Raw genomic sequence first — 17,463 nt, 5'->3', positions numbered from 1 at the left:
TCCTTGACACCAATAGTGCGCATGTGGTTCCACATGTTTTCGGTACAGGATCTACGATGGCATGTTACATTTAAAGAGCTGATGGTATTGGATCATGACATTTTGAACTCTCCTGGAGTTGTCAGAAAAAAAATGTGCTGTTTAAAATAATCCATTGTCCAGCGTCCAGAATGATTGATTGCCCATTTTCTTAGTCAAATGCTAGGTCCATGTATTGTCAATTTAACAAGACTCTCTTGGAGTAGTCAAAAGAATTGTGCTGTTTAAAATAATCCTTTGTCCAGTGTTCATTAGTCAAATGCGAGGTTCTTGTATGGTCAATTTGCTGCGCTTTTTAACTTTACCAGTGTTACAAAGCAAATAGGTCAATCTTGAAATGCTTTTAGGAGAAATTTGGAACACTCAATATAAAAAGTACACCCACCTGCACTTATTAGATTAACGTATCACAGATTTTTTTTTTTTTGGGCTGCCCAGTTTAATGCTTTACTGGCAGTAGCCATAGATCAAAAGGATATTATTAGATCATAGGATTACTTATATATTTGTTAAAAAAATTGTATGTGCGGAATAGTTTAATCTGCTTCCTTTCTGTTGGGTCAGGTAAGCTCCATTGAGATTGAACGCATTTGTAATTCAGTCGATGACAGCATCCTTGAGACAGCTGCCATTGGTGTGCCGCCTGCGGGAGGTGGACCTGAGAATTTGGTAGTTGCTGTTGTGTTCAAGGATTCAAATTCCTCACCACCAGATTTAAATCAGCTGAGGATCTCATTTAATTCAGCAGTGCAGAAGAAATTAAATCCTTTATTCAGGGTACTGATTTCTGGTTTCAAGTCGTGGCCTTTCCTATTGGAACTTTCACCACTGCACTTGCAGTACACTTGTTAACTTGATACTCATTTGTGCAGGTTTCTCATATTGTTCCACTCTCATCTCTTCCTAGGACAGCAACAAATAAGGTTATGAGAAGGGTGTTGCGGCAGCAGTTTGCTCAACTCAATCAAAATTCTAGTCTATGAACTTTTTTTTTACGTTCTTGCAGAAAACTATGTATCGAGGCCTCTTTTCATCCCCCTATATGTTTACAATAACCTATTAATTCAGACAGGTGTTTTTGTTCGAGCTGCCTTGTGAAGGATTTGAGAGAAGGGTAAAAATATGTAAAAATTTTTATGGTGAATTGTTGACCAATAGGAGGATGAGAGGCAATTGGTGTTTCAGTGATGTGTTTCGGCTTATGATTAGTTTGTAATCTATGGCTCAGTAATATCTGAGCTATTTTGTTGCCTCATCTTGCCTTATGGCTAACCTTGGATATGCCATTGCAGAAAACATTTTTTTGCGTGTATTACAATCCTTGTTTCCATGCACCTTTTGGATGGTTTGGAATGCGTTTCAGTTTCATTTCAAAATTCTTCATTTGATGCCATCGAATGTGATTTTTTTGCATTCAATTCAGATTGAAAGAGTGGAAACTAGGCTGCCACCGTCTCTGTTGTTGATATACATGGGCTTAAAGTAATCAAGTTAGTACTTGATTAAACGAAGAGGACGATCATCAGCACCATGAAAATATCTTTCTACCTTTTGCCCTTTTATCGACTGTAGGCAAGATCTTGAAAAGTGTAGGAGAAACGGGTACAAGTTGCTGCTAAGACAGTGCTGGGGGTGCTAGAGATAGGCACCGAAGATGGGGTTGTGTTGTGTTGAGGACAATCAGCAGAGGGAGTTAGAATGAGGAGAAAGCGCAGTTTTCCATGTTTGAGCTGGTTTGTTAAGGGTCTATTAAATGTGGTTTGATGACTTGGAGCTTAGAATGTTACTGGTTATTGAATTAAAGGTTTTATTGGGGTTTGTTGTTGGAATGAGTAATTTGCTGGTATGTGCGTTTGTCTAGGGACTCCATTGTTCTTTCGGCTACCAACTGCGGCCTTCGGGATTTAGTTATTTGGCAATATTAAAATTACATTAGAAGATGGAAATTTGTGCATCTGATTCAGCGGTTCAGTTTGTGAGCTTTGTTGTCTGCTGCTTCGTTGCTTCCATCCTAGGCCTTGCTTTGCCAATAAGGTTAGGGCAAAACTTTCTCCTCCATTTCCTATGTTGGTGTCCTCTCTGCTATGTTTTTTATGTCTGGGATTGGTGGAGCTGACTGGTGTTTGAATGTTTCTTGATTTGGGTAGGCCAAATTTGAAATTCGTTATGCTTTGTGTTCGTTTTCTCGGAAATTAGTGGCAAAACCTTCTCTTCCGTTTCCATGTTGGTGCCCTCTATGTGATGTTTCATTGGTGTTCTAATGTTTTTTTACTGGATTTGGTTTTGCCAAATTTGAAATTCATTATACCTTCTTATGTTTATTTTTCTTGGATATTAACATATGGATGCTCTATTGTTTGTATCGCATTGCAAGAAATTTGAATTTCATGCTACCTCTACCTAGAAAATTGAAAATAAAAAATAAAAAATATTTTCCCAATTAAACATGCCCAAAGTTTTCTCTACATGTAAAATTTGTAGTTCAAAGATATTGAGAAGTCTTCGCATACTTTTGTTTATTCAATTTGTGATAGTATATCTAAGAAGAAAAGGAATAATGGTTGAAAAAAAAAAGCTGAAAATCTTCAAGATTCTTTTTGCTTTTCATAACATAGTTTTAAATATTCTAAATGAATCTGATATATTTTGTTTATTATCTTGTATATTAAATTTTCATCAGCGTATAAATTGGCAATTATCATCAAAAGACTTTTAAGAGTAAAGAAATTAATTATGAAAATATAGTATTCTATTGGTAGAAAATTGTGTTAGATTTCCAATCTTTTTGTGTTTTTTCTTTTGGAAGTTTTTTCTTCCGTTTTCTCCCTTCGGTAGCAGCCTGCTTGTGCATACAAGTATTTAAATTGTGATTGCAATTGTATGATCATTGATTTGATAAATGAGTTCATTTGATTGAAAGAAAATTTGTTTGTAATTTTTTAAAAATTTGTTTTGGATGTGGTGTGTTGGGAAGAAACGAAACTTGTTAGAAAAATCGCGGAAGCACGACTGGGAGTTCTTTCTTTCCCAATTAACAAAATTAGTTCTTATGATATGACAACACCACAAAAATATATATTTTTAGTAGCACAAAATCAGCTAAAAAATAATCACAAATATTGATCACTCGAGACATAATTTTATGTGGAAAACTCTTTCAAATCAAAGGGTAAAAACTACGGGACTTGAGAGTGCACTCAAAGACTTCACTGTGATAAAAGTGTGCATACAAGACCTCAATTTTTAGCTATCACAATAAGTACATAACTCTATTTTTAGCTAACAATAAGAGATCTTAAAAAATCAAAGAGGGAAAGATGAGAATTTCACCTAAAATGTGGTTACTGTTCAAACTCGATATCTAGCCTTATAATGCTTAAATGACCAATTCGACCATTTAAAATTTGCGTATATAAGTCCTCTATCTATTGACAAAAAGTCAGCTCAATTAGACCATGGATGATCCTCCAATCATCGGTTGATCAAAATCGCAAACTATTGCAAAAACTCATTTTTTCTCAATGAGGATATTATTCGAAAGTTGATATCTGACGCGACAATGTTTGGATTACCAATATGACGGTTCAAAATAAAGCGTCTATGAGCCCTCTATCTACTCGCAAAACATAAGCTTGATCGGAGCACAGGTGATCCTCCAATCATTGGTTGATCATAACTACACACTAGCAAAATCCCAGATTTTCTCTTCTGCTTCTCCCTCTTTCTATTGCACACTTTCTCTCACTTTTTTGATGGGATTCTACACTGCCAACCCTAATTTTCTTTGCTTAAATGAGGTGTAAAAAAACCTCTAAAAAATCTCAATAAAGAGTCCAAAGAAAATGGGCTAAGGGATTGAATAGGTTTTTCCACATAGGAGGGATACCCAAACCCAACAAATCTCCCCCTCCCAACTATGTGGAGGTGCTCGTGTCACGCCTCGAACCCTGAAACGTGACCTAGGGGTGAAAATGTAATCTAACCTGTCCCTGTATCCGATAAAACGTCCAAAGATACAATACAAAGGATGAGGGTCCGACCCCGTGGGATTCCCAGGCACCCTAAACACATCCAAACACATACAGTTTAAGCAAGTCAAGACACAGCCATCCCTATAACACAGTATAAATCAACATATATATTTGGTTTTCAACAAAACCAAGGATGCAGCCCGTCGCCCCCTTTTTCCCAAAATTGTAATCATGAAAAACCCATAATTTTCCCCATTAAATCCCTCCCAAATGAGTAGCCAAAACACACACAGGACCGTGAACCAAAATTCTACCGAGTCTGATTTTAAAAATAACCGATATAAATACAATTCCCCTTACCTTTTCCCCGAATAGCCAATCCCAAACTCTAAGGTCCCTAAACAGCGAACCGAGTTCCAAAACCTATAATCAACAGAACAAAATATACTCACAAGACAGTTTCCTACAAAACTATTAGATCAGAATTGAAAACCGAGTCTTACCTCAATTTTTCGCCAAAACCCAAAAATCTCTGAAACGGGATTCCAATCCATAGAACTTGTAGAGAATCCTTCAACGATCCTCATGGTAGCTTCAGATTCACGATCCTCGCAACAAACAGCGAAGAAATCTAGAGAGATAGAGAGTAGGGAGAGTTTTAAAGAGAGAGAGAGAGAGAGAGAGAGAGAGAGAGAGAGATATTTGAGTTTTCTTAGTTGAGAAGTAAAGAGAGTTCTATTTATAGCCCCTTTGACCCGGACAAACTCATCGATGAGATGGTGTCCTCGTCGATGAGGCTCTATAGCCCTCTCGTCGACAAGACAGAGGATTCGTCGACAAATCCTGATATCACTGGTTCTCGAAACTCCTCGGCTTCTCCTCATTGACGAGCCTCTAAACTTCGTCGACGAGGGATGTATGGCCTTCGTCGACGAACTATGGCTTCGTTGACGAAGCCTGTTCAAATACCAATTTTGCCCCTCTTATTTTTTTAAACCCAGTTATCACGGTTCGAGTTTTTACAATCTCCCCTCCTTACAAAAAGTTCGTCCTTAAAATTTGCCATCTCTCATTCACAACTCATACACGGAATATATATACACGAAAGCTATCAACAAGAAACTGGCGACTACTACAGCGCAATACCACCATACCCATACACATATATACCATCACTTATGGCGGAGAAACACAGTGGTTACATGTACAACTGTCTCAGGAGTTCACAATACACACACTCCCGACGACTAACCACCTATCCCAACCCAAAGTAAGATAACATACATGTGCTCAAAACAACTGTGGATACTTCCGGCGTATTTTCGTTTCTAGTTCCCAAGAAGCTTTCTCAATGTCGTGGTTTCACCACAATACCTTCACTAACGGTATATCTTTAGTACGAAGCTGCTGAACTTTACGGTCCAGAACCTGAACAGGTATCTCCTCATACTCTAAAGTATCCCTAATTTCCAACTCATCGTAGCTGATAATATTTGAAGGATCCAACACGTACCTCCTCAACATGGATACGTGAAACACATTGTGGACCCTCGAAAGTGCTGGAGGTAATGAAATCCTGTAGGCTACCGGACCCACTCGCTCAAGAACCTCGAAGGGTCCGATATACCTCGGGCTCAACTTGCCCTTCCTCCCAAATCTCATCACCCCTTTCTTCGGAGTGATACGTAGAAATACCTTAACCCCCACCTCGAACTCTAAATCACAGTGGTGAACATCTGCATAACTCTTCTGCCGACTCTGAGCTGATCTAATCCTCTCCCGGATCAAACCCACCTTTTCAGATGCCTGCTGCACAAGTTCAGGTCCTAAAACCTGACGTTCACCAACCTCATCCCAACACAAAGGCGATCGACACCTCCAACCATATAAAGCCTCGAACGGTGCCATCTCGATACTAGACTGGAAGCTGTTATTATAAGCAAACTCTACAAGTGGCATAAACTGTATCCAGCTACCACTGAAGTCTAACACACAAGCTTGCAACATATCTTCAAATATTTGTATCGTCCTCTCCAACTGTCCATCAGTTTGAGGGGGAACACTGTACTGAAAGTAAGCTTCGTCCCCAATGCCTCCTGCAAGCTTATCCAGAATTGAGAAGTAAATCTCAGGTCTCGATCTGATACAATGGACACCGATACTCCGTGCATTCTCACAATCTTATGCACGTACATATCAGCTAGCCTACTCAAAGGATAGCTAATCTTCATCGATATGAAATGAGTAGATTTCATCAATCTATCAACGATCACCCAAATAGCATTTTGCCCGTGAAGTGCTGGCGATAATCTGGTCACAAAATCCATGGAAATATGCTCTCATTTCCACACCGGAATAGGCAAAGGCTGCAACGGCCCTGCCGGCCTCTGATGTTTAGCTTTCACTTGTTGAAACGTCAGACACTACTCCATGAACTAAGCAATCTGCCTCTTCATACTAGATCACCATAAGGTCCGGCGCAAGTTCCAATACATTTTCATACTACCAGGATGTACCGTAAAGAAAGAACGATGCGCTTCCTCTAGAATCGTCCTTCTGATCTCATCATCGTTCAGAACACATAGTCTGGTCCCAAACCTCAACACACCTCCTTTAAAGATGTTAAATTCTGTAGTTAGTCCCTGCTGTACCTTTTCCATAACCTCTGTCAACTCTGCCTCACTAGCCTACGCGACCTTTATACGCTCAAACAAAGTTGGCTGGATCACCAAGCTAGCAAAGAAAGCCTAATGATCACCAGTTACTAACTCCACACCAAGGCTTCCTAGGTCTCGTATGATATGATGCTGAGTTACAACCGTAGATACAACCGCAGGTCCCGACTTCTGACTCAACGCATCAACCACCACATTAGCCTTCCTCGGGTGATAACTGATCGTGCAATCGTAGTCCTTAATCAACTCTAGCCACCGCCTCTGCCTCATGTTCAACTCCTTCTGTGTGAAAAAATACCTAAGACTCTTATGGTCGGTGAAGATCTCACACTACACTCCGTACAGATAGTGTCGTCATATCTTTAGTGCATATACAACAGCAGCCAACTCCAAATCATGTGTAGGGTAGCACTTCTCATACTCTTTCAATTGCTGAGAAGCATAAGCTACTACCTTACCCTGGTGCATAAGCATACATCCCAGGCCTTTTAGAGACGCGTCACTATAAATCACAAACCCACCATCCCCCGAAGGAATGGTCAACACTGGAGTAGTAACCAGCCAGTTCTTTAACTCCTGAAAACACTGCTTGCAATCACTAGTTTAGTCAAACTGTACTCCTTTCCTGGTCAATCGAGTCAGAGGCCCAGATAGTTTAGAGAACCCCTCCACGAACTGACGATAATAACCTGCCAGTCCCAGAAAACTTCAAACTTCCTGCACATTCTTCGGCCTCACCTAGTCAACCGCAGCTTCAATCTTGCTAGGATCAACTGATATACCATCACCAGTTACCATATGGCCTAAGAATGCAATCTGACTCAACTAGAATTCACACTTCTTCAGTTTAGCATACAACTTCTTTTCCCGCAGAGTCTATAACACTAATTTCAAATGTTCCACATGCTCTTTCGTACTCCTCGAGTATACCAGAATGTCGTCAATGAATAACACCGCGAATCGATCTAGGTACTCATGGAAAACCCAGTTAATTAGATCCATGAACACTACAGGAGCATTCGTCAACTCAAATGGCATGACCAAGAACTCATAGTGGCCGTATCTAGTTCGAAAAGCTGTCTTCGCTACATCCTTAGCTCTAACCCTCACCTGATGATATGATGACCGCAAGTCGATCTTCGAAAAGACCCGCGTCCCCTACAACTGGTCAAAGAGATCATCTATTTGAAGTAAAGGATAGCGATTCTTTACAGTTACCTTATTAATCTCACGATAATCAATGCACATCCGCATCGACCCGTCCTTCTTCTTCACAAACAATACTGGAGCTCCCCAGGGTGAAACACTAGGTCGAATGAATCCTATGTCCAGTAATTCTTGCAACTGCTCCTTCAACTCTCGAAGTTCTACTAGAGCCATCCGGTACGGAGCTTTCGAGATTGGTGCCTTTCTAGGCAACAACTTTATCGTAAACTCCACCTCACGATCCAAAGGTAAACCGGGTAAATCATCTGGAAACAAATCCAGGAACTAGCTGACTACCCGAATGTCCTCGAGCCTCAACTCGTCTCGCAGTGGTTCCTCCACACAAGCTAGGTACCCCTAACATCTGTCCAAGAGTAGCCTCCTCACCTGTAGTGCCGATAGAATCTGTGGCATTGGATGCACACACGATCCCACTAATTCGTACTCCTACTCCCCAGGAGGTCTGAAAACTACCACCTTCCTATGACAGTCGATCACAACATAATTGGAGGACAACCAATCCATCCCTAGAATGACATCGAACCCTGACATTTCATATACAACAAGATTTACTGGTAGCAACTCTCCCTAAATTTCCACTGGGCAGTCCACCAACATCTTCCTATAGAAAGATACACTCCTAGATGGCGTAGTAATAGATAAAACTTCATGAATATCTCGGGTCTCAACCCCAGATTGTCCCACAAAATTCATAGATACAAAAGAATGGGTTGCACCCGAATCAAACAAAACAGAGGCTTTATTTGAAAGTAACAATAAGGTACCTGTCACCACATTCCCTGCATGCTCAGCGTCCGCTGGAGTAAAAGAGTATACTCTGGCCGGAGCTGTATCCGTCTGAACGATTCCCCGAGGTATCTAATTGCTCCCTTGGTTCACACTAGATGCAGGCATGTCTTGCCTCTGTGCATGACAATCACAAAACATGCGACTTGACTTGCCATAGTTGTAGCAGTTACCTCCAAATGACCAGCACTCACCCTCGTGCCACCTGTGGCATTTGGTACAATGTCCATGAGTCTGGCTCATATGAGAATGATGGTGCTCGGTATTCTGACGGTAACTCGAGCCCTTGTTCCTCTTCTTCCACGATCCGTGATGAGATCCTGTCTAAGAACTTTAAGGTACTGTCCTCTTCCTCGATTCCTGATCCACCTCGTCCTCTCGAATACCAGTCTCAATCATCGTGGCTTTATCCACCAACACTGAGAACTCACGGATCTGAAGCATACCCACCAGTCTGTGGATATCCTTCCTCAAACCCTTTTCGAACCACCGAGTCTTCTTATACTCGCTCAAGATCAAACATGAAGCAAATCAGAACAGCTCTATGTACCGAGCCACATATCCCTACACCGTCATACTCCCTTGAGTCAGAGCAGAAACTCATCTGCGTTCGCATCGCGTACTAAAGCCGGGAAGTATCTATCAAAGAACACCTCCTTCAAACGGCTCCAAAAAATCTCCTCAGGACCACCTCTCTGCTTCTCTAGTAGATTCATCGCAGTCCACCATTGACCCGCCTCCCCAGATAGCTAGAAGGTGACATAAAGGACTCACTGACTATCCGTGCAATGGAGGACTTCCATAATCCTCTTAGTCTTCTCCACCCAATCCTCTGCTATCGTCGTGTCAGGTCCTCTAGAGAACGTCGAAGGATGCATGCGTGTGAACCTCTCAATGGTACACCCCGTAGCAGTAGGAGAGCGCTCACGTCTCCTCACACTCCGACTGATCTCTTGTAGTACCTACCTCTTCAAACCTCGAGGCACTGAAGGAGACTTATCATTCGCAGTCTCCTCGGAGCCACTTCCCAGGTCATTATCCTGGGGCTCCATTCTACATCACAATAGGAATCCATCAGTATCCCTGCAACACATACATTTAACACAATGATCTGCACTAATCGTGTTAACCACTCCCCTACCAGGTCCAAGTCTGTCCTATCGCATTAACATGAAAGTCATCAATGATCTGCCCTGCTTTTAGTGGAATCGTCATCCCAGGAAAAACATGGAATACTGTCGACAAATCCTAGTCTAGTATCAGAACAACTCTCAACCAACTCTACCCATATCTAACATCCTATACTCTAGTAGGTACTCACAACTAAGCCTAACCAAGTCTACAAGACCTAACAACCTGGTTAGCTTTGATACCAAACTGTCACGCCCCTAACCCTGAAACAGGACCCAGGAGTGAAAATGCAATCTAACCTGTCTTTGTATCCGATAAAACGTCCAAAGATACAGTACAAAGGATGAGGGTGCGACCCCATGCGGTTCCCAGGCACCCTAACACATCCAAACACAACAGAATATATTCAGCAGAAAAGGTCATTCTATATATATATAGTATCATACCAGAGTCTATACAAGAGCAGAAACAGGCTCTACCAAAAATGTACAAATGGGTGCCCAAATACATCTCAAAATGGCAACCCACCAAAAATAATCTTAGCACTTACCCAAGCGCTAACCACAATGCACCAACCACTACGCTCCCTACACCAGGATGCTAGTTCCGGTTACTCGAACACCTGTAAAAATGTACGTACAGTAGGGGTGAGACACCTCTCAGTAAGGAAGAACACAGGTTATATTAGTGTGTGGCATATGAGTATTATCACGACATCCTAACATGCATAGTTCAATAGTCAAAACAATCAAAAAGTAGTTCCAGTATTTTCACAAAACAAGTAATACAATCTGGTGTCATCACACCCTTCGGCTCGAAGCCGGACTGTCTGGTGGTATTTTACACCCTTCGGTAAAAACCTATAATCTGGTGATATTTCACCCATTCGGCCAACGTCAGCAAACGCTGGTGCCCCCGGTAACCTAGCGTAACATCATCATTGAACTGGTGCAGATCTGGTGTTCGCAGACCCTTCGGCTCGAAAGCCAACCAGTCTAGCGGCATTGCGCACTCTTCGGCAAAATCCAGATTTTCAAACCTGGAACAATTCGAAATGCTGTTCCTATTTCACCAAGATACAACATATGCATGCTTTTATAACCAAACAAATCACACTCATTTGATAATCTAAAATCATGATTTTCCAAACATATACAGTTTAAACAAGTCAAGGCATAACCATCCCTATAACACAGTATAAATCAACATATACATTTGGTTTTCAACAAAACCAAGGATGCAACCCATCGGCCCCTTTTTTCCCAAAATTGTAATCATGAAAAACACATAGTTTTCCCCTTTAAATCCCCTTTAAATGAGTAACCAAAACACACACAAGACTGTGAACCACAGTTCTATCGAGTCCGATTTCAAAAATAACCGATATAAACATAATTCCCCTTACCTTTTCCTCGAATAGCCAATCTCGAACTCTAAGGTCCCTAAACAGCGAACCGAGTTCTAAAACCTACAATCAACAGTACAAAATATACTCACAAGAAAGTTCCCTACAAAACTACTGGATTATAATTGAAAACTGAGCCTTACCTCGATTTTTTGCCAAAACCCAAAAATCTCCGAAACAGGATTCCAATCCATAGAACTTGTAAAGAATCCTTCCACAATCCTCGTGGTAGCTTTAGATTCATGATCCTCATGACGAATAGCGAAGAAATCTAGAGAGATAGAGAATAGGGAGAGTTCTAGAGAGAGAGAGAGAGAGATATTTGAGTTTTCTTAGTTGAGAAGTAAAGAGAATTCTATTTATAGCCCCTTTGACCCGGGCAAACTTGTCGACGTGATGGTGTCCTCGTCGACGAGGCTCCATAGTCCTCTCATCGACGAGACGGAGGATTCGTCGACGAATCCTGATATCACCGATTCCCGAAAATCCTTGGCTTCTCCTCGTCGATGAGCCTCTAAACTTCATCGACGAGGGATACATGGCCTTCGTCGACGAACTATGGCTTCATTGACGAAACCTGTTCAAATACCAATTTTACCCCTCTTTTATTTATTTAAACCCAGTTATCATGGTTCAGGTTCTTACAGCTCGCCATCCCGGTGATCAAGTAACAAGTTTCAAAATTTCCTCTTGGAAATACTTTAGTCAACATATTAGCACCATTATCATTGGTGTGAATTTTCTCGAGTTTTAGCAGTTTAGCGTCTAGAACATCTCGTATCCAATGATACCTTACATCAATATGTTTAGGCCTAACATGAAAGGTTGAATTCTTACCAAGATGAATAACACTTTGGCTATCACAAAACAACACGTACCTCTCTTGTGTAAAGCCAATTTCTTGTATAAATGTCTTCATCCAAAGCAACTCCTTGCACGCTTTGGTCATTGCAAGGATCATAATCCAAAAACCCTCTGATTCTAGCTCAGTAACTTACCCTCCTACTGGGATGGTAAGAACTGCCTCTACTATCGAAGAGCTCGGTCCACCCGTTTACCTGGATTCCTTGAAATGTTTTGTAAGTTGGGGGTGAGACATCTCTCGGTAAAGGAAATAAACTAACACCAGTGTGTGGCAATAAGAGTATTTTCGCGTTATGCATGATGACAGTACAAAAAACGTATCCGGTAAAAAATGTTTGTATCGTATCTGAGTAAAACATATTTCATCATAACATGATATAGCATACTAAATTACAACACGTGGAAATCGTATTATATAACTGTACAATACATGAATAATACCCAGGATGGATAGCTAGCTGATGTCATGTATTACCTCCACATGATTGGGTTGTGCGGCCCGAAGGCGGGACCTAGCAATGACTGGTCGACCACGCTAAGTCAAACATGAGTTTGTAAGTATGATGGGTCTGCCCCACCTGGTTCGGACTGCCAAGGGAGCGCCTGCACTACCATGAAGCCACATCGACTGCCATCTCCCACACTCTACAAAAGATGTGGGACATCACTATCATGAACTTGTACTTGAACTCGAACTTGTAGCTACAGTACTGTGCATCATGAAAACTAAACTAAGTCATTCGGGTTCTGATAACGTATATTACCTTTCATATACTAGTACATAACTATTTCATAATCATAATAATATCTGACATGTTAATATTTCATGGAATCTTACATATCATACATAATAACAGCATCTGAGCCAATATGAATCATAGCATCTACGCCGACATATCATAATGTGAAAATCATGACATATGCGCCGGTATATCATAACGCACTGAACATGAAATTCTTGCACTGATTTACATAATATTTATAAAATCATAGTTCTTATACTATTTTCATGGTTTTCCTGAAAACTGAGTAAAACATGCTTATTTTGGAAAGATCATAATGTTCGGACATAACATAATTTCATGGAAATTGTACTCATGCCACACAATTATGAATAATACTTTTATGCATAAAACCCGATCTGAAATCATATTTCCTGATAAATATCATTAAGTCCATTTTCATGTTCAACAATAGTATTCTCCCAAACACTGTGCTAATACATATATAATTTCTGAAATAAATGTTGTAATATGGTAAATAATTTCATAAAAAATATTGGTTTAGTTTATCCCCTTACCTGACCTACTGAGAAGCCCACCAATTACTCCAAAATTACACTTGTGGTGTTCCCAGTTTAACATCCTGAAATTTACATTTTCCCCAACAAACTTCAGTATTATCTTTCCTAACATATTCTCATCAGTTCAGAAACACCAAAAACTTAATAAGACTTAAAATAATCAACTTACCCAAATTTGGGGATGGTGCCCAAGCTGGCCTAACTAACAATCTACTCTTGCAGATATGAAGAGAAACTTCCCAGGAGTAGCGTGGCGACTTCGGATTGTCGAACCGGTGAAGAATCGGGCCAAAAACCTAGAGAGAAGGCAGAGAGGGATGGGTTTAGAGAGAGAGAGAGAGAGAGAGAGAGAGAGAGAGAGAGAGAGGGAGAAATTCTGCATGTTTCTCGCTAAAAAAATGAATTCTTGGCCTTATATAGAATCCCTGTCCACGTGGCCTCGTCGACGAGCCACATCTCCTTGTCGACGAGTCCAAGAAGGAGTTTCGTCAACGAACACCTTCTCTTCGTCAACGAGTTTCAGGCTCTAGAAACAATCCTCTCAGTAATTTATCGTCAACGAGACACGCGTCCCTATCGACGAGTCCAAAACTCCTGCTCATCGACGAGATGCTGCTGAAACCCTTTTTTAAAAAAAAAAATTCTTTTTCTCTCTTTTCTTTTATTATTTAATTACTATAATTCTTCGAGTCTCTACATTCTCTCCTCCTTATAAAATATTCGTCCTCAAAACTTTCTATTTGTATTGACACCATCCTTTAAAGAAAATGGGTTACTTATTTTATTACTTACCCTCACTTGTGGTAGAGGAATACCGTGGTTACATTTAGGATCCTTAGAGATTACAAATACATAAACTAAAATTCTCCCAAAACCAAAATATTACCTAATACCAAAAGATTATTACATGTATTGATTAACCTGCAAAAGGAACCTTACATACTTATTTACATCTTTTCCTAAATACTGCTAAACCCCATTGAGTAAATGCGGGTATTTCTATTGCATTTGCTCCTCGAGCTCCCATGAAGTTTCCTCTACTGCATGATTTCTTCACAGGACTTTTACCAAAGGAATCTTCTTATTGCGCAATTCCAGTTTTTTCCTGTCCATAATTTGCACTTGTACCTCCTCATACGCCAAAGTTTTCCTGAGCTCTAACTCACCATAACTGATCACATGGGGAGGGGTCTGAGACGTATTTCCTCAAAATGGAAACATGTAATATGTCATGTATTTTGGACAAAATGGATGGTAAGGCTAGCCCGTAGGCAACTATCCCCACTCTCTCAAGGATCTCAAACGTGCCTATAAACCTAAGGCTAAGCTACCCTTTCTTCCAAATCTCATAACTCACTTTAATGGAGCTATTTTCAAAAACACGTGATCTTCCATATCAAATTCCAGTTTTCTACGGTGAGTATCAGTATAACTCTTCTGCTGGCTCTGAGCTGCACTGGTCTTGTCTCTGATGAGCCGAACTTTATCATATGCCTGCTACACTAGCTCTGACCCCATAACTCATCGCTTACCCATCTCATCCTAGTATAATAGGGAATGACACCTTCTTCCATACAACGCTTTATAAGGTGACATCCTAGTGCTGGCCTGGTAGCTATTATTATACACAAACTCCACCAGTGGCATATACTGGGTCCAACTACCCCTAAACTCCAGCACGCAAGCCTGTATCATATCTTCAAGAATTTGGATCATTCTCTCAGTCTACCCATCTTCCTTGGGATGAAATGCCATGTTGAAAGATAACTGAGACCCCATAACCTCATACAAGCTCTTCCAAAACTGTGACGTGAAATGTGGGTCTCGATCTAACACTATAGACGCTAGCACACCATGAGAATGGACTATCTCCTGAACATAAATCTCTGCCAGTCTATCCATAAAGTAGTTGATTTTAATGGGAAGGAAATGGGCGGTCTTCATTAGAAGATCTACGATCACCCAAATCGCATTCTGACTATGCAATGCCAACGGCAGCCCCATAACAAAATCCATAGATATGTGGTCCCACTTCCACTCCGAAATGAAAAGTGGCTACAATTGACCCACCGGTCTCTAGTGCTTAGCCTTAACCTGCTGGCACGTCAAGAACTGTGCTACAAACTCAGCAATCTTTCTCTTCATGCCGCTTCACTAGAAAAACTCCTGAAGGTCCCTATATGTTTTCGTATTGCTAGGATGAACCGTGTATAGAGATCTGTGAGCCTCCTCTAAAATCATTCTCCTAATATCAGCATTTGCAAGCACACACAATCTGATGCGAAACCTAAAAGCCCCATCATCAGAAATACTGAGTTTTTCTCCCTGTTCGTCCTGCACCTTAGTTATTAGCTTTACTGATTTTACGTCATCCCCTGAGCGGCTTTAATCCTTTCTTGTAGAGTAGGCTGCACCACCAGGTTGGCAATAAATGTCTGGTGATCACTCTCCGCTAATTCTACGCCGAGCCTCTCCAAGTCCATCATGGTCGGATGCTGAATTACTATTGCTAACTGAGCTGCATTCCCCGATTTCCACCTCAATGCATCAACCACCATATTATCCTTACCTGGGTGGTAGTTGATGGTGCAGTCGTAGTCCTTGATGAGCTCTAACCATCTTCTTTGTTGCATATTCAATTCCTTCTGCGTAAGGAAGTACTTTAAAATTTTGTGGTCAGAAAATATTTCACATTTCTCTCCGTACAGATAATGTCTCCAAATTTTTAACGCATGTACCACTGCAGCCAATTCAAGATCGTGGGTAGGGTAGTTCTTTTCATACTCTTTCAACTGTCAGGAGGCATAAACTACAACCCTACCATGTTGCATCAATACAAAATTGAGCCCTTTCAAAGACGCATCACTGTAAATAACATAACCATCACCCCCTGACGGGATGATCAACACTGGTGCAGTGACAAGCCTCTATTTTAGTTCCTAAAAGCTCTACTGCAATCATCATGTAACAACCTGAGTAATAATGGTATTTAAATAATAAAAAGGTAGGAAAATGGAATCAATAATAGAAGGAGGCAGTCGAGTTCATCGACGAACGTGAAGGTGATAATTTCAAGAAATTTCCCTAAGCATCGTTGATGAACACAGGGGTTTCGTCGATGAGGGTTCTTTAGGACCTCGTCGACGAGAAGATACAGAGAGAGGAATTTTGGGAAGTCTGAAATTCATCGACGAGGGTGCAGATTCGTCGACAAACTTTCAATAGGACTCGTGGATGAGGTGACGTGGCTTGTCGATGAATCCCGCAGTATAAATAGCCCTAAATTGATTTTAATCACAGAAATTTGCCGCAGTCTCTCTCTCTCTACCCCAACAAATCTTCCCTCTTCTTCCTTCTATTTTGGCCCCATCAATCGCCAGATCGACGATCTAAGACTACCACGACGCCCCTGGAGGAGTTCTCTGCAAGCCCACATGAGCGGATTGTCGGTGGGACGAAGTTGGAATTCATCCCAAATCTAGGGTAAGGTCTTTTATTCGGAATTTGAGTTTCCAAAAGTTGTAAGAAATGTAATAGACGTAGAAATAGTAATTTTTTGTTATAAGATTTGTGATTTTCAGGGTGTTGAGTGGAGAACCCTGCGGGTATTGGACCCATTATAGTAAGGGATTTTAGTAGGAAACAAGTAAGGGAAATATGCTATGCTAGGTTATTTGAGTATGATTTCAGTATAAAATTATAAATGTTCTACCAGAGTATTATTCATAGTAGAGATTTATACAGTTTATCAAGTATGATTAATATGTTTTAAAATTTCTGTGTGGCTTGAGAATAAAGATATAGTATAGAAACATGCTTTACAGTATTTTTCAGAGATGTGTTTTACTGAATATACAGACAGTGAATGTATTTTATAGTAATTACAGAAATACCATGATTATACAGTTTTACAGTACCATAACATACAAATTTACAGTTAGTTACAGAAACACAGTTGATATAGATATAGTTTTCCACAGCGTCATGGTTTATACAGTTATTACAGAATCATGGTAAAATAGATAGTTGTATATAGAGATGTATTATGTAGTATTAGACCCT

At 40.6% G+C, this 17,463-nt stretch overlaps 1 protein-coding gene across 1 annotated transcript in view; it reads left to right on the top strand.

Moving 5' to 3' along the window:
• The window catches only part of LOC131146117 (probable acyl-activating enzyme 17, peroxisomal), a 78,381-nt gene extending 77,024 nt beyond the window's left edge, over positions 1-1,357 (top strand). The window contains exons 13-14 of the mRNA XM_058095471.1: positions 604-816; positions 912-1,357. Coding sequence (XP_057951454.1) covers positions 604-816; positions 912-1,022 — 324 coding nt within the window. The 3' untranslated portion in view covers positions 1,023-1,357. The remainder of the gene's footprint in view (positions 1-603; positions 817-911) is intronic.
• Positions 1,358-17,463: the final 16,106 nt, after the last annotated feature.

This window comes from Malania oleifera, chromosome 13, assembly GCF_029873635.1.
Source record: "Malania oleifera isolate guangnan ecotype guangnan chromosome 13, ASM2987363v1, whole genome shotgun sequence".
Lineage (NCBI taxonomy): Eukaryota > Viridiplantae > Streptophyta > Magnoliopsida > Santalales > Ximeniaceae > Malania > Malania oleifera.
Note: the sequence above shows the minus strand (reverse complement) of the source record. Positions and strands in the feature narration are given on the sequence as shown.